We start from the raw sequence: 21,371 nt of genomic DNA, 5'->3' as shown, positions 1-21,371 counted from the left end.
TCCCTGCGCCTCCCTAATCCCACTCTCCCTGCACCTCCCTAATCCTGCTCTCCCTGAACCTCCCTAACCCCACTCTCCTTACAGCCCCCCAATCCCACTCTCTTTATATCCCCCTAACCCTGCTCTCCCTACAACCCCCTAATTCCGCTCTCCCTGCACCCCCAATCCCACTCTCCTTATATCCCCCTCTCCTTATATCCCCCTAACCCTGCTCTCCCTACATCCCCCTAATCCCGCTCTCCTTGCACCCCCAATCCTGCTCTCCCTATATCCCCCTAACTCCACTCTCCCTGCACCCCCTAGCCCCACTCCCTGCACCCCCAACCCCACTCTCCCTGCACCTCCCTAATCCCGCTCTCCCTACACCCCCCAATCTCGCTCTCCCTGCACCCCCTAATCCTGCTCTCCCTACACCCCCCTATGTGCAACCTTGCAGTGAAAGCCACGGGACATGCATTGCTGGGAGAGGGGGGGGTCCCACTGCAACCGCCCCAAGCAGCTGCTGCCCACCCTGGGGTGGGCTCTGGAGTCACTCGGGGTGGGCCGGCAGCCTCCGCCACCGAATCCGCCTTGTTTCCTCAGGAAGTTGGGCCAGAAAACAAAAACAAACCCTGACGACACCGAAGACTCGCAGCCGACCTTCCTCTGCAACGCTACAGGTTTTTCCTGCCTCCCCCCCGGCCCCCCCTTGCAGGGCAGTGTTGTTTTCTGCAAAGATCTCCAAAATTACTGAAAAATGGGATTTACGTGGCTGATCCCACCCAGCCAGTGCTCACTCCCTTCCCTTAAGGTAGGGAAGGAGGTGAAGTGGTTAGAAACCCCCTTTCCCAGTGGCAAGAGCCAGTTCTGCACGTGAGAGCGGGGTGGGGGAGGATGCATGAACATAATGGTACCGAGCAGCAAAAAGCAACAAAAAAAAAAAAAACACAAAACCAAAAAAAAAAAGCACCACTGGCTCTTTTTCACGAGCATTTCTGCTGAATACTTGCTGATGCTGAAAAACCCAAGATTTGAGCGGAGAAAATGCACAGCCTCGTTCCATTGTGCAACGTGCCCTTTCTACTTCTGCAAAAAAACAGGGGGTCTCCCCCCCCCTCACCCCACCACCACCAACACCACCGCCGCGCTCGGCAATCCCCAGCACGCCCCCGCAGCCGGCCCCGCCGGGGGATGCCCTCCCCACCTCTTCCCTTCGCCTCCGCCTGCTCCGAGAGATATTTCGAGCCTGATGCAACACCTTCCCACTCCCCCTCCCCAAGGGATCGCGGAGTCACGGACGCCGTTCCGCACCGGGATGAGTGGGGATGGGGGATGCTGAAACACGGTGATGCTGCGGAGCATCAGGGGGGACCCTGGGTCACCCCTCTGCTCCAAATACACTCATCACTTGCCAACTCCAGGAAATGTTTTGGGTTTTTTTGTTGTTTTTTTTTTTCTTGCTGCCAGCTTGTTTTTCCACTGCGGCGTGGGTTGAAGCCGGCCGGGTCCGCTGTCGCGAGGAGCCCGGCGCGAGTCATACGTGAAGTGGCGGCGTGTGTCGCTCGCAAAGTTCACCCACCCACTGCAAATTTCCTTTCTGCTTTTAAATGCTGTTTTAAAAAGAAAGGGGGGGAGGGAAGAGAGACCAAGCGGAGCTGGTAGGACCAGAGGGACCCAGGGACCGAGGCGTGAGCATCCGAGGAGCTGCAAGTGGGTCATTACTTGGCCTTTGTTGGATTTGAATCATGTAGATTTGAAGGGTTATATCAAATCCCCCATCTTAAGTCTCTGTATTTGGTTTCTTAAGTCCTATCTCCAGCCTCCCCGACAGCTGACAACTTCTCCGCACCCTCGCAGCTCCATTTCCACTCTTCCCAAAGAACTTACTCTCCCTTCCGTTCATCCCGGGGTAAAAGAGGCAAATCCAGCCCCTGGGAAGATCCAACGCCCGCACCCGCCGCCGAGGAGGTTATAGCTAAGAGACCTCACGCTTCCAACAGCGAGCTCATAAGCAAGAAAAGGAATTTGCCAGACACAACTAACAATATCAAGAAGCATTTCATTTATTGTGTACTTCTACCAGCGCACCAGTGTTTTCAAATTAAATAGTTGTTTTTGCTTCCTCCGCTCTTCCACCTTATGAACTCCGGGCTGAACCAACCTCAGGCCTGATCTCAAAACCTGAAATCTATTTTGCAGCATGGAAAGCATCCAGCTGTTAATTCGGGGAGAAGAGGGAATTCAACTCAATAAACATTGCCAGCAGGATATTTCATACGTGTTCATCTAAGACAGACCTTCCCGACTAACAGCCCCAAACGTGCACCGTGCCGTAAAGTCAAACTTTACGACTGCTTCACTCTAAACAAAAGTGAGAGTTTTATCATGGAAACACAGGCGCTGCGCCTTGGCCGGAGCAGGGCTTCAGCATCCTCCGGCATGTCTGCAGCAGCAGGAGCTTGCTCCAGCCCTGCTTGCTGGTCCCAGTTTGGCTCTCACCCCCAGTTCAACGGCTGGAGCCACAAGGGCTGGCACGCACCGAGAGCAGGTCCTGCGTGACTGCTCAAGCCCCTGCCCACCCTGCAACGTCTCAGCGAGCTACAAACCCACCCTGACAACCAGCATCCGCGCAGCATATGGTTAATACTCTGCTAATAATCATGGCTGTTAACAGCATTTCACTCCTGCCAGAGACCCAGGCTGGCACGCAGCCGCCTGCCTCTATCTAGCTTGGCAGGCACGCGCCGCACCACGGACAGGCCCCCAGTCCCATCCGCATGCCCACCCAGGCTGCTCCACCCTGGATCTCCCAGTACCACGGGGTGTCCCTGCCCTCCGAGCACCCCAACCTGGCCAGGATACCTGCCTGCACCTTCCCACCACGCACCAACGCCGGCAGCATGGCACGGCCGAGACACCATCCGGGACAATCATGGTGAGTTCTCATGGCCGAGCATCTCCCAATGCCCGTCAGGTCAAGCTGCAAAGCCTGGCAAGCACAGGCCAAAGGATAATGCACCAAATCTCTAATCACAGAATCATGGAGTGGTTTGGGTTGGAAGGGACCTTCAAGACCAACCTCGTTCCAACCCCCCTGCCGTGGCCAGGGACACCTTCCACTACACCAGGTTGCTCAAAGCCTCACCCAACCTGGCCTTGAACACTGCCAGGGATGGGGCAGCCACAGCTTCTCTGGGCAACCTGCTCCAGTGCCTCACCACCCTCGTTGTAAAAAATTTCTTCCTTCTATCTAATCAAAATCTCCCCTCTAATAAATAGGTTAAACCAGCAACTGGAATCTGTAGGCAGGATGCTTTCTCGAAAGCTCTCCTGCAGATTTGCAAGCCCGTCCTGGACTACTGCCAGGGAGCGGTGGTGAAAGCAAGCTTACAAATTACCCGCACTTTGGGGCAATTATAAAAGGCAATTTGTTCAGAGGCAGAGGTAGGCACGGTGCGTGCACACCCCAAAGCAGCCGTCGGACTACGGAGCTGCGCGTTCGGCCCCAGCTCACTTAGACACATCTTACAGATTCCTTTGATTTTTGCCCTTTTTGGCAAATTACATTGGCACAAAGCTTTGGGCTCAGTAACTCCCCAATATATTTATTTATTAAGGAAGGTACAAGCCTTTCTTTCCAGGACTGTAAGCCCAATTTATAGCATCTCACCCAGCCCTGCCATTTGCTGACCCCACGAACTCACGCCTGACTATGCAACCCAGTTAGGGCTGGACCTTAAAATTCCCTCACTGCACAGCAAAACCCAGCACGAAGCTGGACCAGAGACTACTGGGGACAAGCATGTTTTCCCTGGAAAAAAGGAATCAAAATATTCATCTGAAGCAAACACTTCCAGCTGCTCTGAATCTCCTTCTCCACTCTTCTGTCCCATCTCTTCTCCCAGAGAGGATTAGTGGACTGATGCTCCGCTCCCACTTATTCAACGAAAAATATAAATATACTTGAAAGAGTGAGCTTTGTGGTCAAAAAGCCTGCGTCCCAGTGCCACGTGGAGAGCAACCCACAGAGCAGCCTCCTCAACAGACCCACGCGGCACACAACAAGCTTGCAATGCCAGGGTGAAGACCATCTACAAGCCAGGAAGGTTTCCATTCCAGCTCCTCATCCTTCAGGAGGGACATGAACATTCCCTTTATGCAAACTCAGGAGAAGGGTGCGCGGAGATGGGGGTTTGTGAAACAGATCTGCCTCAAACCCAGACCGCCTCGGAGCCCATCGGCCAGCTTCTGGAGGGAACATCTTCGGATCGTTTGCCAGCAAATGACATTTGCAGCCCCCGATCCCGCAAGCAGCCGCCCCCGGTGCCGCTGCTGGAGCCTTGCACAGACACAGAACAAGTTCTGGTCGTTCCCAGGTTTACAACACGTGTTGGAATTGAACACAAATTCAACCGTTAGGTACAGATTAATCTCCAAGGACAGAAATATTCATGTACAGAGGGAACAGGTCAGGACCCCTCCAGGGAATACAGCTCTGAGCATGCAAATGAGGACGGCTCGTTACATTTGAAAATAAGGTCTTGGGTTTTTTTTAAAGCTCTAAACGGTGAGTGGGATTCGATTATTTTTTTTTTTCTAAGGGGGATAATAAGCAAAGCAGGAGCCACTGCAGTCCCAGCCGAGGAGCAGATTATGGGTTACTGACCCAAAGCGCAGTTCAAAACCCGGGCACTCTCTGGTGCAGGAGATGGAAAGCTCCAGGGCTCCTGCCAACCCGCAGGACCTCTGGGATGAGAGAGGGACAACTGACCATGCATCACTCCCCAGCGAGCCCCGAACGTACTTCTGGCTTTAAACGCCTACTGTCCCTGCAGCCCCCCCAACTGTAAAACACATCGCTGGTAGTTCAACAGAACCAGCCTCCCGACAGACGCGTGAAACTGGGAGAACTGGGCCTCTCCTCCTGTACCAGAATCGCTCTTCAAGGGACTGACAGACCCCACCACTGACAACCCCTCCAGCCCAGAGCTCTGCCAGGACCAGGACAAGCTCCAGCTGGATAAAAAGTTTTATTTCTCATTGCCAAAGCTCAGCGCTCAGGTGCAGAAAAGCGGCTGAGCCTCAGCGCTTCCCACAGGCGTAACAGGTACCAGGACGGTGGGTGCCCCTATTTCTGCCACTGCATTTCCCCCCTTTTCTCCCTTCTTCTCCAAGAAGTGAGGAAACCAGCCCAGCAGGGCCGTGGGCTGCGTGACCCAGGGCAGCCCCCAGCCACAGTGGTGACACTCATGGTTATTCCTCCTCGTGGAGCTGTTTTTTCTATCTTCACAGCACGTTTGCTTATCTCAAAAGCAAGACACACGCTCCCAAGTGCCATGAGGGTGCAGCACACAACAGAGGAACCCAACAGAAAGTTATTTCTTTTGAACATGAGCTCTCCCCTCCGCAAGTCACCTGCCAACAGCAGGGACGGACGTGCTGGGGACTAACTCCTACTCTGCTACAACTAGAAGGGACTTCTCCTCCTTCCACACCCTTCTGGAGGAACTCTTAGGTCCTGTTTCTTAGAAAATAAACAGCTCCTAAATGCAGCTAAAGGTTTCCAGGACACAGAAGAGCAGAGCGTGGGGAACGCAAGTGTCCAACTCCTGCAAAAATAATGTGCCGGAGAGCTTGGATGCGTTTCAAAGTGTGACAAAATAACCTGTGGGAGCAAAAGTTTAATAGTCTGGATGTGGGAAGAGGAAAAAAAGCCTGATGAACCAGCTACTGAAGTTACATCTCTGCACGGCTTCAGAAACAGCCACCCAGTCCATTTTGCGGTGAGCATTTAAACAGCGAACACACAACCCCGTTACGCTTCCCCAGAATTTCCCATCCAAAAAAAAACCCTCAATCCACCTCCCTGCAAGGAAACAATATACAGTCAAGGGGAAGGGGGGTGGGGGAGGAAGAGGAGGGGCGGAGGCTTTGCTTTAACTTGAAAATAAACAAGTTGCAGCACATGTGCCTGCATACAAACACAGCACATCTGAAACCCATCACGTCCAATTTACAGGCTCGCGTTTCCTCCCTCCTTGCAGCTCCAAAACCGCTGCACACCAGGAAAGCCCCGGGGTCTCCAAAGCCCCCCCGGCCGCGCTCCCTTACCATACTGAAGTCCAGCAGGTCACTGAGCTCTTTGTCTGTCCCAACTGCAGCCATTCTCTGCTGCTGCTGATTCATACTCCCACAGCCTCAACAGTGGCAGTCCTAGAGAAAGCGAGGGGGAGGGGAAAGAGATATTTTAATGACTAGAGCAAACTACCCACCCCATTGATGAATATTTTAAAAAGCCAGCGAGAGAAAGGGGTTGAGAAAAGAAAAACCCCTTTGCGCATCTCCAGCATCCAGCTCCTCCGCCGAGAGCACAGTCCGAGTCCTCACACAGCACCCAGGAGCAGGAACAAGCGCTCCATTGACCAGACACATTTGTATGTTAGTTTTTTTTGCTGCCAATTCCACTAGTTCGGGCCAATTCTGTTCCTGGCGTGTGGCGAATGAAGAAGGAAAAAAAAAAAAAAAAGGGGGGGAGGAAAAAAATAAAAAAAAAAGAGTCAACTCATTTATCAAAGGGTTCAGGCGAGTTATCACTCAGGCGCTTGTCTGGCTCGGCTCACCCCTCTCCTTCCCCCACACTCGCTCCGCGCAGGAGGCTCTCTTGTCCTTGTGTAGTTTTGTTTAAAAAAAGAAAAAAAAGAAAAAAAAAAAAGAGGAAAAAAAAAAAAAAAGTCCAATCTTACGCCTCTTTCCTTTGGGTTGCCGAGCACCTGCAGCTGCTTTTTCAGGGGCTGAATTTGGGGATGCCCAGCCAGGCCGTGCTCGGTGAGAACAGAATCTCTCTGCTCCCAAAAGAGACTGGGGGAAAAAAAAAAAAGTTGTTTTCGGAGGGTTTTGCAAAAATAAAGCCCTCCAGGCAACCTTGCAAGATAGGTAAATATTATTCTTCCTAATTTTACAGATTATTTTTTTTTTAAGGGAGATTGATCTTTTTGGCCAGCTCGCTATGATAGAAAAATATTTCTTCAGGAGGAAGAGAGGCCTGGGATGAGATAAAAGATTCCTTTTTTTTTTTTTTTTTTTAGGAGCTCATTCATGGTTACAAAGGGCAGCTGGCCAATAAATTTAACTCATCAATCATAAGGTTAAAAAAAAAAGAAGGGGGGGGGGTTGGAAAAAGAAAACTCCATGCGATCCAAAGCGTTTGGAGGCTGTGCCGGCTCAGCCACCACATTTCAATGAAGTTTTTTTAAAAAAAAAAACACACTGAAATCAGCCCAGCATGTAAAAATCCTTTGCTACTACAAAAAAAATAAAACAGCCAGGGGATTTTTTTTTTCCCTTTTTCTTTTTTTTTTTTCTTTAAAAAAGCCTTTTCTTTACATGTCATCAATGCATCTGGTCAGTATTTTTAAAGAACTTTTAACAATCTCCTGTCCCGGTGCCTCGACGGCCCCCGGCAGCGCTGGGGAGGGGGGACGCGCTCGTCCCTGTTAGATCCCGGCGCAACCCCCGCGCCCCCGGGGAAGGGGGGGCAGAAGCATCACTTCAGCAGCCCCCCCACACCCCCCACGGCCACCGGTTGCCCTCAAAACCGTGGACAACTTCAACAACACGCGCCCACCACTCGAAATTCAGCTTTGATTTTTAACAAACACCCCCCCCCCCCCCCCTCCAATTTTTAACCCCAAACAGCCCCCCCCCGGCCCGAAAAGGGCTTCGGCCGCCCCGGCAGCACAAAGGCCGAGCAAAAACTTGACCCCGCCGGAGCGGGGGCCGCGGGGGCCCCGCCGGTGCCGGGCTAACGCGCAGCAGATGTCCGCCTCTCCCCCCCGGCCCGCTCGGGTTTCCGCCGGCGGCGGCACCTTCTCGCCTCGGACAAAGGCTCCGGTTCCCCCCGCTCCTGCTGCGGCCTGTACAGCCCGGCTGCTCCGGGGCCCACCGGGCCGGACCGGGCCCCGCTCGCCCCTTGTCTCCCGCCGGGAGGGGGACGAGCGCGCTGCTCCCCCCTCCCCCCCCGCTCCGCACTGCGAGGAGGCGGGTGGGTCACTGCCCTCCCCCCGGGTCTGCGCCGTGGGGAGGGGGTCACAGCCCACCCCCCCTGCGAGGAAGGAGGAGGCCGAAGGCAGCCGGTCCGTGCCCCGGGGAGGGGGTGGAAGCGGGCTGTGCCCCCCACCCCCCCCTTCTCCCGTGGGATCCCCCAACTTTTGCAGCGCCCCGACCCGCGCAGGGGGACACGGAGCCCTCCGGGGCGGGAGCGCCCGGCCGAAGTTTGCAGCAGGACGGGGGATCGGGCCCCCCCGCCCCGGCGGGGAACGGGGAGCGCCCCCTTCGAGACGCCCCCGCACGCGTGGGGACCCCCCGGCCGTGCCCGCCCCCCCGCCGGCCCCGGCAAACTTTGCACCGCCGGGGACAATGGAGCCGAGCCCCGTCCCGTCCCGCCGCTGCCGGCCCGGGGCAGCCCCCGGCGCACGGACAGGGGCCGGCGCCCGAACTCCCGCAGCGGCTGCGGGGCGCTGCACCGGGACCTCCAGCGCCCGCAGCACCGGGGGAGCGCGTCTATATTTTATTATTTCTTATAATTTTTTATTTTTTTTTTTTTTTACCTGTTCCGGGGCAGGCGCGCACCCCCCGTGCGTGCGCGGGGGAGGGGAAGCGCATGAAGGTCCCGCGGGCGCGGAGAGCCGGGGGCGCAGCGGCGGCGGGCAGCGGGCGGGCGGGCGGCGGCCGCGGCGCCCAGGGCCGGCGGGCGGCGGCGGCGGCGCCTATTGTTCTCGCGCCGCCGGCGGATACAATGTAGCGAAGCGGCGCGATCGCCCCGCACCGGGCGGCGCGTGCGCCCCGGCCCGGCCCGCCCCGCGCCCCCGCCTCCCCCCCCCCTCCCCCCCCGCCTGCCCGCCCCGGGTCCTAACGCCGCCGCCGCGGCCGCTCCGCCTCCCGCTGCTGCTGCGCCCGCCGGCCCCGCTGCCTCCGCATGGTCCCCCCGCGGCGGCGGCGCGAGACGCGGCAGCCCCCACCCCCCCCGGTGTACACCCCCCCCCCCCTCCCTCCTCACGCCCCGCCCCTCGCACCTCCCCTCCCGCCGATCCCTCCGCCGGCCGCACAGGCAGCAGGTGATGGGGAGAACGCAGCTCCCCACACGCACTTTGCCGCCATGGGGGGTGGGGGGGAGAAGTGGGGCGGCACCTGTTGCGGCGGGGCGGGCTGCGATGGCAGCGCGGGAAGGGGGGGGCGGGGGGGGCGTGCGGAGACACCCCCGCAATGGCGAACTATTTTTCCTGGCGGAGGGGGACGCGCGGACGCAGCGCCGAGGGGGCGGGGCGCAGAGCCGTGACGACACGGGAGCTCCGGGAGATGGACTGATAAGGCCGCGGGGCACCGTCCAACGGGAGGGCCCCGCCGCTCCGAGAGGCAGGCAGCGCGGCCAATCAGGGCGCGCCCTGTCCCCGTCCCCGCCCACCGAGCGCGGGCGGGGCGGAGCGCAGCGGAGGCCGGGGGCGGCCGCTGGTTCACGTCGCCGCCCGCAGCAATCCCCGCGGCGCCGAGCGGGCCCCTGGCGGGGTCGGGCGGCGGAGTTGCGCGGGCCGCGGGCCCGCCCCGGGGGGGGAGTCCGTGCGCGGGGCCGGCGGCTCTCCGGGAGCCCCTGCCCGGCAGCTGGACGCCCCTCCGGAGCCCCGCCGTGGGGTAGCTTCGCCCGGGACAGCCCCCCCGGTGCCCAGCAGCGCGGCGGGCGTTGCGATGTAAAATCCGTCGCTTCTGTCCAGACCTTGACATCCTTCCGCCCGTTTACCCGCCCGCTTTAACTTTGCAGCCGGGTGCCAGCGCTCGGAAGCCGGTCGGCGGGCGCTTTGTGTCAAAAGTGCCGCCTGGCGAGCCCTGGCACCTGCCTCGTGTGCCGCGCCGTGTCTCTGCCCGCCGCGCCGGGGGCGAGGGGGGGGCCGCTGCTCGGCACGATCGTTCCCTGGCGCCCAGGGAGCCGCCTGCCCCAGGAGGACCACCCGCTTGTTGGGTGGCTTTGTAAAATACCAGCCGGGGCGAAAGGAGCAGCGTTTGGGGCGCGGAGGGACGGTGCTTCCCTGCTCCGGGGCACCGCAGGGCAGAGCCAGCGCTTTGCCCCCAAGCAGGTGCAAAAGCAGAGGCGGAAGCGTGTGGCTGGTGGGGGGGTGGGCAGGGGGTCTCACTTCGTCAAGTCCACACCAGCATGGGGCGGACGGAGCGAGAAGGAGCTGGGCTGCTGCCTGCCCTGGGGCGGGTGCTCCTGCCCTGCCTGGTCGGCTTTGAAGCCCTCGGCCAACAAGGCTGCTTTCATTTTCGTTTTGCCTGACCCCCCCTCTGCAGCCGGGGTCCTGGGTGCCACCTGTCTCCTGGACCTTCGGGCCATGGAGCACCTGGGCCATGGAGCTTGCTTGGATTTTATTTTTAAAGCAGAAAGAATTCCCTGCGTTTCAACAGGGTCGGTGACCAAAGTCATCTCCTGCCGTTGAGGCTGGAGCTCCCCGGGGGTGAGAACGGCCCCCCCCCCGGTTCAGGCAGGATGGGGATGTGAGGTGCCAGTTTTGGTGGCGGTCCGAGGCGCGCAAAGGGGGAACCGCCGGCTGCCGCGCTCGCACGCGGGCATCTGCGCCCCTCGGAGTGGAGCGTACTCGCCCAGGAGGTGGAATTCAGCCGCCCCAGGGCATCCCACATGGATCTGGTGCTGAGCATCACCCTCAGCCCTGCCACTGCCCTGGGGGCAGCCAGCCCCAGGCAAAGAGCCCAGCTGGGGGAAATGCCGCCTGGGCCCAGGGTGGGAAGGTGTGCGGGGCACGGATGGGGCTGGCCCATCACTTGTGGGAATCAGCGCAGGGCTGAGCCCTGGGCTAACGGGATGGCAGAGACGGAACCCACATGCCCGCTCCCGCCAGCATCGCTCCTCTTCCTCCGCTCCCCCTCTGCCTTCCGCTCTCAGGGATGACAAGAAGAAGATGAAACATTTCCCTAACACAATTATATTCTAATTTTGTGTGTGCAGCTATAATTTCCCTGTCAACAATTGTAATTAAACCTCAGACCTTAGCTATCCTGCCGCTGGTGGCTGTGCAAAGCCATGGGATGGAGAGCCGTGGTGGGCAGGAGTTGGCGTGAGCCTCGCTGGCCTTCCCCGGGCATCTGCCACCGGGACGGTGCGGGGTGGAAGCGCTGGGGAGATTTTCCTGCTCCGAGCTTTTTTGGTCACTGTGTGTCTTTGCATGTGTTGAAAATAGAATTTGCCTTTGAAGGTCTCTCCTTCCTGGTAGCAGCATCGTGGCAAGAAGCATGTCCCCGGGCCTGCCCATGGGGAACTGGGGAGGCTTTAGCCTCCTCCAGTATCATGTTTTTTTCGTGAAGCTGAGAAGTTCCCCCTTCCAGTTCCATACTGCGGCTCCCTCAGTTTCCTACTTGGGGCTGTTTTGGCCCAGGGCAGGAAGAAGCAGAAGGGATGTGGGATATGCAAAGGGATACTACGGGGGTGCCGTGCAGACACCTCCACCCAGGACACTGACTGGAGGGGCCCCAGTGACATTCCCCACCTGGATCTGTGCTGGAGCCTGCAGGCTCGGGAGCATCCTCGATGTCTCCTGAGCACGTCGTGACATGAGATACAGACCGACCCCAGCCCCGTGCCCCTGCGTGATGGTGTAAAACACGGCGGCGTTGCATGAACAACGCCTTGAGTTCTTCTTGTTTCCATCCCCTGAACCTTCAGGATGAGGATAGCAGTTTTCATCATCTTCACAACTGTTAGTGCCAATAACATACAGCTGATAAATAAATAAATGGAGCTGAGATGGTGTCATAGTGCTATGACATCAGGAGCTGTGGCTTAAATAACACATAGTTTGATGTCAACTCTTGCAATACTCAGAGCTGGTGATGCCAGGGGAAAAAAACATCACGTAGAAGAGGCTTTGGGGCAGGCAGTGGCAGAAGGAGGGCACGGAGATGGGCAGGTTATCCTGCGGGGCTTAGCTCCTTGCTGAGCCTTGCTGGATGGGGAAGAACTCATCCATGCAACACTCCCTCCTTGGAGGAACAGTGGCCATGGTTGCAAAAGCATTTGGTACCTTTCAGAAGGGCTTTGCAGCCCTGGAAGCCAATGGTGAAGCTGGCAGTGCTGGCGGCGCCAGAGCAGCCCAGCTGCTTTCCAGGAATCCCGCGCAGATCCTCAGCAAAGAGCCTCCAGCTCTACTCACGCTGGGTTTCCACCGTCCTGCCAGCTCCCATGGAAATGAGTCCCTTGATTGCTGCGTATAAAGCAGCCCATGTCCCTCAGCTTTGCTTCCAGGGCTGCTCGCTGTCCTCTTCCCAGGATCCCTTCCCGTCGCTGGCCCTGAGCTCCAGCAGCTCCAGCTGTAACGCGGGGCTGGGCACTGATAGCCCTGGGAAATGCAGGTGAATTCTGCAGGAATCAAATAAATCCCACAGGAGCCAAAGCCGGGTTCATCGATGGCCTCCCCCCAACGCAATGCCGCGTTTGCAGCGCCGCGGCGGGAGAAACAAAAGGCAATAAAATATCAATAAGCAACAGCGCTGCTGGCAGCCGGAGCGGGTGTTGGAGCGGTGATGCCCTCGCCAGCCTGCGCAGAGCTGGCTTTTCTGCTTCCCGCTCTGGGAATTCCCCTGCTTTCAGTTTTGCAGAGAAACGACATCCCTTCATGGCCCTTGACTGAGCTCCAGGGGCTCCAGCCAGCTCCGAGCTCCGGCCGTGATGAACTTCATACCCTGGGTCTTGCTCCCCATGTGCAAAGTGGAGCTGTCGCTGCAGCCGGCTGTGGGCGTGCAGCTCCTGGTGCAGCTCCTGGAGCAGCTCCTGGTGCAGCTCCTGGTGCAGCTCCTGGAGCAGCTCCTGGTGCAGCTCCTGGTGCAGCTCCTGGAGCAGCTCCTGGTGCAGCTCCTGGAGCAGCTCCTGGAGCAGCTCCTGGTGCAGCTCCTGGAGCAGCTCCTGGTGCAGCTCCTGGAGCAGCTCCTGGAGCAGCTCCTGGTGCAGCTCCTGGAGCAGCTCCTGGAGCAGCTCCTGGTGCAACTGCCTCTTCCTCACTGCTGAGGACCTGGGTGGGTTGTTGCATGCAATAAGGTAGGAGTCAGCAGAGAGAGGCCACGAGCTCCGACAGCCATGCACAGTCTCCATAGGAAGATGAGCAGTTATTCTCATTGGGTTTTCATCAGTGGCAATGGTCTCTGTGCCTCTGTTTCCCCTCCACGAGACGACAGCAGGGACAAACTCTGCCCACATGAGACCCTTGGAGATCTTTGCAGGTGCTCCTGGGGGTATGGCAGCAGTATGTCAGCCCATGCCAGCATCCCTGGGGCAGGGGAGCCCTGAACCTCATGGCAGAAACCTGCCCAAGCTGGGGGAGCTGCCTTATGTCCCAGCCTCGTTCCCAGAGCCAAAAGCCATTTCAGCCATTTACTTTTTCACCAAGGAGGTGCAGGACCCATTGCTGTCTGCAGGGAAAGGGCTGCTGGTGCAGAAGTAACCTCATGAAGTTCAACAAGGCCAAGTGCAAGGTCCTGCCCATGGGTTGGGGCAATCCCAAGCACAAGTACAGGCTGGGCGGAGAATGGATTTAGAGCAGCCCTGAGGAGAAGGACTTGGGGTGTTGGTTGATGAGAAGCTCAGCATGAACTGCCACCGTGTGCTGGCACCCCAGAAAGCCAACCGTGTCCTGGGCTGCATCCAGAGCAGCGTGGGCAGCAGGTCGAGGGAGGGGATTCTGCCCCTCTGCTCTGCTCTCCTGAGACCCCCCTGCAGTGTTGCCTTCAGCTCTGCGGTCCCCAACATCAGAAGGACATGGAGCTGTTGGAGCAGGTCCAGAAGAGGTCACGGAGATGCTCCGAGGGCTGGAGCACCTCTGCTCTGGAGACAGGCTGAGAGAGTTGGGGCTGTTCAGCCTGGAGAGGAGAAGGCTTCAGGGAGACCTTCCAGCACCTTCCAGTATCTAAAGGGGCTACAGGAAAGCCGGAGAGGGGCTTTGGCCAAGAGCGTGTAGTGACAGGACACGGGGCAATGGCTTTAAACTGAAAGAGGGGAGATTTCGATGGGATCTAAGGAAGAAATTCTTCCCTCTGAGGGTGCTGAGGCACTGGAGCAGGTTGCCCAGAGAAGTTGTGGCTGCCCCATCCCTGGCAGTGTTCAAGGCCAGGTTGGATGGGGCTTTGAGCAACCTGGTGTGGTGGAAGGTGTCTCTGCCCATGGCAGGGGGGTTGGAACTGGATGGTCTTGAAGGTCCCTTCCAACCCAAACCATTCTATGATCCTAAGGAAAGGCCGAAACCTGGAGCAGGATAGATGGACACTGCTCAAAGGCAGTTTTGGGGAAGGTTGTTCTGCCTCTGAGCCCCCACCCTGGCCTGTCACTGTCCCTATGATCCCTCCCAGCATTTCGGGAGGGTCTGGGAATGGTCCTTGGCCAGGAAAGCCTGGGAGTGCTGGGCTGGTCCAGCCTAAGTATTGCGGCAATGTGTGGGGGAGGCTCTGGCGGGGGCTGCGGGACGTTGGCCACTGCCGCTTCCCTCGGAGCCTCCCACCCTGCTCTTACAAAACTGGAAATGAATGAAAGTTCAGGTCGGTGCTGGGCAACAAAACAGGCTGAAAAAAAAGACTAGAGCAAAATCCCAGTTTCCCTGGGAATTCCTTCGAGTGGGGCTGGTTTTTTTGGGGACATGATGTGATCTCCTGGGTATGGCACTGTTTGCTGGGACCTGCACCTTCGTTTGGGACCCAGACTCTCGCCCCATCTATTAGTGACCGAGGACACCACGTCACAGCCACTCGCACCGTGAGGGTCCTGACGTCCGCTGCGGAGGGGATGGATGGCCCAGGACCACCCGGCGAGGCCGGTGGCTGTACAAAGCCCCCCTGCCCCTAAAATCCAGGCAGCCCAAGGAGGTCCCTTTGGCGCAGGGGACAGCGAGGGGCAGGACTGGGCGAGTATCTCCCACCTGGAGCCAAGGTTCAGGGGTGCCATCCTGCCCCCCAAGCTCCCGCTTCGTTCCAGTTTCAGGGAGGTGCAGAGAATCACTCGGCGCTGGCACTGCGGAGGGTGCTCCGGCAGATGCCCGTCCCTGGAGCCCCCGAGATGTGGGCCAGGAGTCCCGGGGTGAGGGGGGCAGTGGGAGCTCGGGGCTTCGTGCTGGATCCAGGCGACTTTAAGGAGCGAGTTTGAGTTCATATTTGCATTTAGTCACAGTGTGAGTCAGACATTCCAGCCCTGGCTGCCGAAATGCCTCAGCTCTGACTTCTGATTTCCCACTGCAACCTTGGGGTTTGGTGTTATTTTTCTTCTTTTTTTTTTTTTTCCCCTTCTCTTTCCCTTTCTCCTCTTTTTCTTCCCTTTCTTGCCCATCCTTTCTGGCCGGCCCCGTTCAGAGGCAGGTCAGGCTCCCGTGGGAGCAGAGCTGGTGCTGGGCATGAGGCATCCGTGATGCTGCGGGGCGGGGGATGGGGAAGAGGGACAGTCATGGGCATCCCAGAAAATTTATTTTTCCCTGGAGCAGTGGGGAGCGGAGACAGCGTTAAACCCCACCAGACAGTCCAGCCATGGAGGGGCTTGAGCCAGGGATCTCCCCAACATCCCTCCAGCAACAGTGGGGGGGACATGGGGGTGGCAGGAGCCCCGCTGAAGCCACCAGCGGCTTTCGGCTACCCCAGCTGCTGCAGCGAGACCCCATGGCAGGGCAAAACTTGCGGGGGGAAGAGGGGAAAGAAGTGGGGGAACCCTCCAGGAAAAGCCCACCAGACCCTCTGCGCCGTGGCAGGGCACGTGCGGGACTTGCGCAGGTTTATTTGGCCTCAGCAAAGTGCCAGAATTTGATTGGCAACGTTTTTAATTAAAAAAGACCTGGAGCTCAGCCAGCACGGACCAGGGAGCTGCCTTCCCCTGCGCCCCCCTCCCACCCCAGCCGCCCTTTGCTGTCCTGCTGCGGGCAGCGGGCACCCAGAGCCGGGTCCAGCGGGAGCGTCGGGGGTGCCCAGTGCGGAGCTGGGGGCTGCTGGACCCCCGAGCTGGGGGCTGGGGGAAGGAGATCTGGGGAGTGTTTGGACAGAAAGGCAGTTTTGTTTTTGGTTTCCTGAATGATGCATTCCACATGGCATTGCATCACGCACAGCTGTTACATCACTTTAGCCAGGAAATTTAAAACAAGTGGCCTCGGCTGGAAATGGGGGTTTAATTATTATTTATGGACAACAACAACAACAGGGAGAGAGAGAGAAAAGGCCTCAAAACTCTTTTTTTGTTTGGTTTTTTGGTTTTGTCTTTTTTTCTTTTTTTTAAACCCGCCCATCTCACATTACAGTGACTTTGTCCCCAGCTCCATCCCAGCCTGAGTGACGGTGCAGTAGCCCAGCGGCCACGGGGATGGGCTCTTGGCGAGGGCAGCCTTCAAATTTGGCTCACGCTCTCCCAGCAGCTCAACCAGCGGTTCCGGACCCTTTGGCCTCTCCTCTGAGGATGCCCTCTCCTTCCTGGCCACCCCTGCAGCACCCACACCCGAGCGGGACACCCTCCCACTCACCCTCTGCCGAAGGGCCGCTCGTTATTAACAACGACCCCCGGCAGCCCCCGCTCCGTGCGCCGCTGTCGTGATTCTATGGGCTGAGTTCCGATGGTGAACATCTCCCGCGGGACAGGCCGGAGTCGCTCGGTAGATCCAAGTTCATCCCTCCCTGCCGGGGTGCTCCACGGGCACCGGCCCTTGGCACAGCTGCGGGGGACGTCGGTGGCGGTGATGGGTCCCCTTCTCCGACCTGTTTTGCTCCTTTTCTTCCAGTGGTGGGGACAGAAGCGACGCTGAGAGCGTGGTCATCCTCCCTGCCTTGGTGTGGGGGCATCAGGGACCCTCCCTCCCCCTGCTTGAGGGTTTCGCACAGCCCCCAGCCCCATTTGCAAGTGGGGAAACTGAGGCAGAGGGAAGGGCAGCAGCTCTTCTGCCAGCGTGGGGTGGCCATCGAGCATCTCCGCAGGCACCTGCTGGGCAGGGCCACGTCCTCACCGGAGCAGCAGCAGGACGGAGGGGAGGCAGCGATGGGGGGATGCACCAGGGGCACAGCCCTTGCTCGGACCCACCGGAGAGCCGGGCGCAGATGGGGCCGGCCGGATCCAGCCCTGCGGAGGAGCACGGCCGCGGCACCCGCCTCCGCTCGCCTCCCAGCCTGGGCAGAGCTGGGATGGAAACTTCTCAACCGCACGTTGAAAAGCTTCGGGGCAGCTCGTTGGAAAATTCTACGGGGAATTCTTCTGCGCGCAAAAACCCTCGCTCGGTGCAAATGCTGAAAAATGCAAAAATGCTCCATCAAAACGCCGCCCCGGTGAATCGGGGCTGACAAACACTCTGGCTGCTTCCCACTGCCATGCCACTGCTCTCCCTAATTACAGCCGGACTAACATTTTCCAGTCCGTTGTCCGCAGACCACTGGGTGCTGCTGGGACCGCTGTGAAAGGCGAGGTCGTGCCCGATGCAGCGCACCCCATCCCCGCCAGCTCTCCCGGGGCTCAGGGAAAAGTGGTCCCCAAATTGTGATGTTTGGATGACTTAGTTGTAAAGAAACCCCGTGCTGGGCACCTTCATCCCCTGGCAGCAGGATACGATTCCCCTGGCACAGCAGAGCCTGGGGATGCTTGTGTCTGCCCAGGGGTTGCGATCCTGCCGGGGGGGGCTTGGAAAAGCTGTCTTAAAATCAAGGAAAAATGAACTGGGGTCATGAGAGCCCTTGGTGCCATGTGCCAGAGGAGGCAACGTGACGTCCCTGGCCCCAGGTGGGGTGTCCCCCCCGCCGCGTCGCTGCAGCCCGCGGCCCAGGATAGCATCCGCCTACGAACAGGAAACCCTCGGTACGGGTTTGCCGGGGCGGGGGCCCGGGGAATCTCCTCTGAATGGAAAGAAAAGGCACCCCCGCACCCAGACACCGTCTCAACGCCTCCGCCGAGGTGTGTGTGGGGATCTCCGGGGGTGCCCTTGTTGGGGTGTCCCGGGGGGGCCGGCGGAGACCGTCTTCCCCTGCCAGGATGCAGGGGCGAAGATTGGGACAGCTCGTGGGTGGGAGACGGTTAATGGGGGATGTGGGAGACCCTGCTGGGAAAAGGGTGAAGGGCGCCTGGTCCCGGCTGTGCAGGCAGCCCCGGCCGGGGCAGGGGCACAGGCAGGAGGGTCCGGGGAAGGGGACAGCGGGAGGGAGAGGAGGGAAGGAGTGAGGCAGAGAGGAAGAGAGAGATGGAGGAAAGGAAATAGCTGTCACGGGAGTTGGGTGCGGAGCAGAGGACAGGGACAGGGACAGGCTGTGGGTGCTGGCCAGGGTGACAGATGCCCCGTCCAGCACCTCTTCACACCACGAGCAGCGGGATCTGAGGGTAAATATTCCCCATGGACAAGGAAGGTGGCAGCACCCATCCAAAGGATGGCTGATACACCCCCTGCCAGCTGGAAAAGTCCCCTCCATCCACCCCAAAAGTCCTGGTGAGGAAGGGGCAGGAGGAGATGGCAGGGTTTGCCTCTGGGGGTTTGAATGGCACTGGGGTGTAAACACATCGGGAACGGGGTGCCTTCCCCGCTTCTTCGAGCTCAACAGCTGAAGAAATACGTCATCGGGGTCGGTGAGGCTCAGAAAGTTTTAATTTGCAAACGTGCTCCGAGGTGGAGCTGCTCCAAGCACGGGGAGTGCGGTGGCCTCCGTGCCTTCGCTGCGGGGGAAGGAGAGGCCATGGGCAGTGCCTCTTTGGGACAGGCCAGGGGATTTCCCTTCCCGCCCCACGTTTCTTCCCTTGGCAGGTTTCACCATCTGATGTCAAGTCTCAGCATCGTTTGAGGAGTAATAGAAACTGCCCCGGTGAGGTGAGTTCCTGCTCCAGATCCTTCCCCCGGCCGCATGGCATGGCCACGGGAGAGAGTGGCCAGATCCTGGTGGCCATGGGGGAGGATGGGCAAATCCTGGTGACACCTCTGGCCATGGGAGAGGATGGACAAATCCTGGTGACATCTCTGGCCATGGGAGAGGATGGGCAAATCCTGGTGACACCTCTGGCCACAGCAGGAATGGGCTCAAGCCTCCTCTCCAGCAAAGTGAGAGTTTGCAGCAGGTCCCATCTCAGCCCAATTTTCCACCCTCCCTCTTCGGTGTCTCAGCCCAGGGGGCGATTTGGGCACCACCTGCCCCTCAGCTGCCTCCCTGCTGCTGGATCCAGCCCCGCTGGCATGGGTAAGATCCAGTTTGGCCTCATCCTCTTCTATGCTGCTCCAGTCCTTGACCTCCTACTGTGTGTGACTATGGCATGGGTGGAAGATGCTGAAAACTCCCCCAAAACTTGGGCTTGGGCAGAAGAGCAAAGACCAACCTGACCATGAGCAGGCACCTAAAAACCGAACCAGTGCGCTGGAGAAACTGGCCCTGAGTCAACTACATTTATTCAAGGGGCTGAGATCTGGATGTGCTTCTCCTGGAAGGACACATGAGTCCAGATCTCCTTGTCCCAGAGGGTGCTGGGAGCCAGAGACAAATGACACCCCCCAGTTCAACCCGGGAAGGGCTGGGCATGGGGATGCTATGGCTCTGCCAGCTTGTGCCCATCCTTGGCCGCGGCTGCAGGTGCATCTCTGCCGTGTCCCCCCACCCGGCCCGTGGCACCGCATCTCTTTCACTTCCCCGGGCTGACACGGTGCGTGGGTGGGGGACCCAACCGCACTGGCACGGTGGTATAATTGGATTCCGGCAACCCCGGGAGCTCACGTCACTTGGGCCGAGAGGAAGGAGAAGCAGAAACTCCTGGAAGTGCTGAGCTGCCAGTGGGGGGGCCTGGGGGGGGGATTTGGGGGCCTGGGGATGCCACGAAGGGCAGCGAGGGGAGCGGAGCATCCTGCCACGTCCCCATCTGTGTGCCGGGGACAGAGGCTGCTGCCGGGGGGTGTCACTGGGCCGTGTCCCCGCACGGGGAGCAGCCAGGAATCCCGCAGCCCGGCTGTGGGTGCCTGTTCCGCAGCTGAAGCTGTCAGGTCCCCCCCACCTCTGCCGGCGTTTTGCGGGGTGCTCCCCCTCCCCTAAATCCACAGCTTCGAAGGGTCTTTGGGGAGCAGAGGGGCACAGAGGGGAGATGGGATGAAATCCAAAGGAGGGTTAAGCGAGACTGGACGAGGAAGAGGAGGAGGAGGAAGAGGAGGCTGAAGAGATGCTCAGCCCTGGGCATCTGAAAGGACACAGCAGCAAAAGCCATCTCCCCTGGGCTGTGGCCAACAGGCTGCAGAGGGCTTTGCCAGCGGTGGGTGGGGGGACAAGAGGGGACGCGGGCACCCCGGGACGGGGTGTTGGGTCATACCTGAGGGACAGGGGACGTTTAGGACAGAGCAAGGTGCTGTGGCTCTGGCTGGGGGCCAGCGGGTTCCCAGCAGCCTTGCCAAAGGCTGGGGGCACCTGATGACCCCGGTTGTGCCGTGACCCCCACCCCATGTCCCTGCAGGGCCCCACCACCCCCAGCCCTGGCAGCGGGGAGGTGGGCTCGCGGGGGGGAGGGTGCAGGAAGCCAGATTAACGGCAGCCAGTCACGAAATCTAGGGCAGACCCATCTGTCAGGCGTCTCCCGTTCGAATCCGGCTGCGATGCCTCCCCCCGCAATGCCCCCACCTCCTGCGTCCCCTCCCCACCCCACTCCCTGCAAACCCGCATCCGGGGGGGGCTGCAGGGAGCAGCGGGGGGTGGGGAGAGGAGGCCTTGGGGTGGCAAAGGGACTTTTTACCCCTTTTTAAACCCTGGATGTGCCTTTTGTTCCCACAGGCAGCCCCCTGCCTGGTCTCCTCGCTCTGCTCCCACCCAGTTTTCAGACATCCAAAGTCTTTCTCTTCTTTCAAGGTCCCTGGAAAGCTCCAGGTCAGGGAGTCAGGGAGTTTCATGAGAGTTTCTTTAAAATCAGGAGCTTGAGGGAGATGAAAAAATCAGGTTTGGAGAGGGGAGAGGAAAGGGCAGAGGGATGACTCCGGCTGTGCCAGTGGCTCTGAATTGCCCCGCGTGTGGCCGAGCCCCGGCTCTGCAGCTCCTGGGCAGTCCTGAAGCTGCTTTCAAAGCTCTCAGTGACTGAGGGTGTCAGAGCCCCCCGGGGAGCTGCCGGGGAGGGGGTGCAGAATGCCAGCTCTGCAAGCCCCAGGAGGTGCCAGCGGTGCCACCAGCGGGACCACGGGGCTGGAGCATCGGGGAGCCAAGGCAGCACGAGGAGGCTGGGAGGTGGCAGGATGGTGCCCTGGCAGCTGAGCCCCACGCTGGGAAGACCCCAACATCTTCCTCAAACTGTGAAATAGAAAAAAAACTGGCTGCCCAAGAAATTGCCTCCCTCCCACAGAGCATCTTGCTCTGATTTTGGGCAAAACTAGGCAAAAAGGTGCCTTGGAAGCCCC

The 21,371-nt window shown here is 59.1% G+C and overlaps 1 protein-coding gene across 11 annotated transcripts in view; it reads right to left on the bottom strand.

Annotated features, from left to right (window-relative positions):
• Positions 1-8,645, bottom strand: part of TCF3 (transcription factor 3) — an 84,504-nt gene extending 75,859 nt beyond the window's left edge. For 10 of the 11 annotated variants that reach the window (XM_086627729.1, XM_086627733.1, XM_086627734.1 and 7 more), the window contains exon 1: positions 6,091-6,459. In XM_086627729.1, coding sequence (XP_086483855.1) covers positions 6,091-6,165 — 75 coding nt within the window. In that variant the 5' untranslated portion in view covers positions 6,166-6,459. Of the gene's footprint in view, positions 1-6,090; positions 6,460-8,585 lie in introns of those variants that run through there. The other variant, XM_086627731.1, reaches the window with a different exon arrangement.
• Between the last annotated feature and the right edge of the window lie 12,726 nt (positions 8,646-21,371).

The sequence above is a fragment of the Tauraco erythrolophus genome, chromosome 28 (assembly GCF_009769465.1).
Source record: "Tauraco erythrolophus isolate bTauEry1 chromosome 28, bTauEry1.pri, whole genome shotgun sequence".
In the NCBI taxonomy this organism is placed as follows: Eukaryota; Metazoa; Chordata; class Aves; order Musophagiformes; family Musophagidae; genus Tauraco; species Tauraco erythrolophus.
This window is presented reverse-complemented; position numbering and strand designations above follow the sequence as displayed.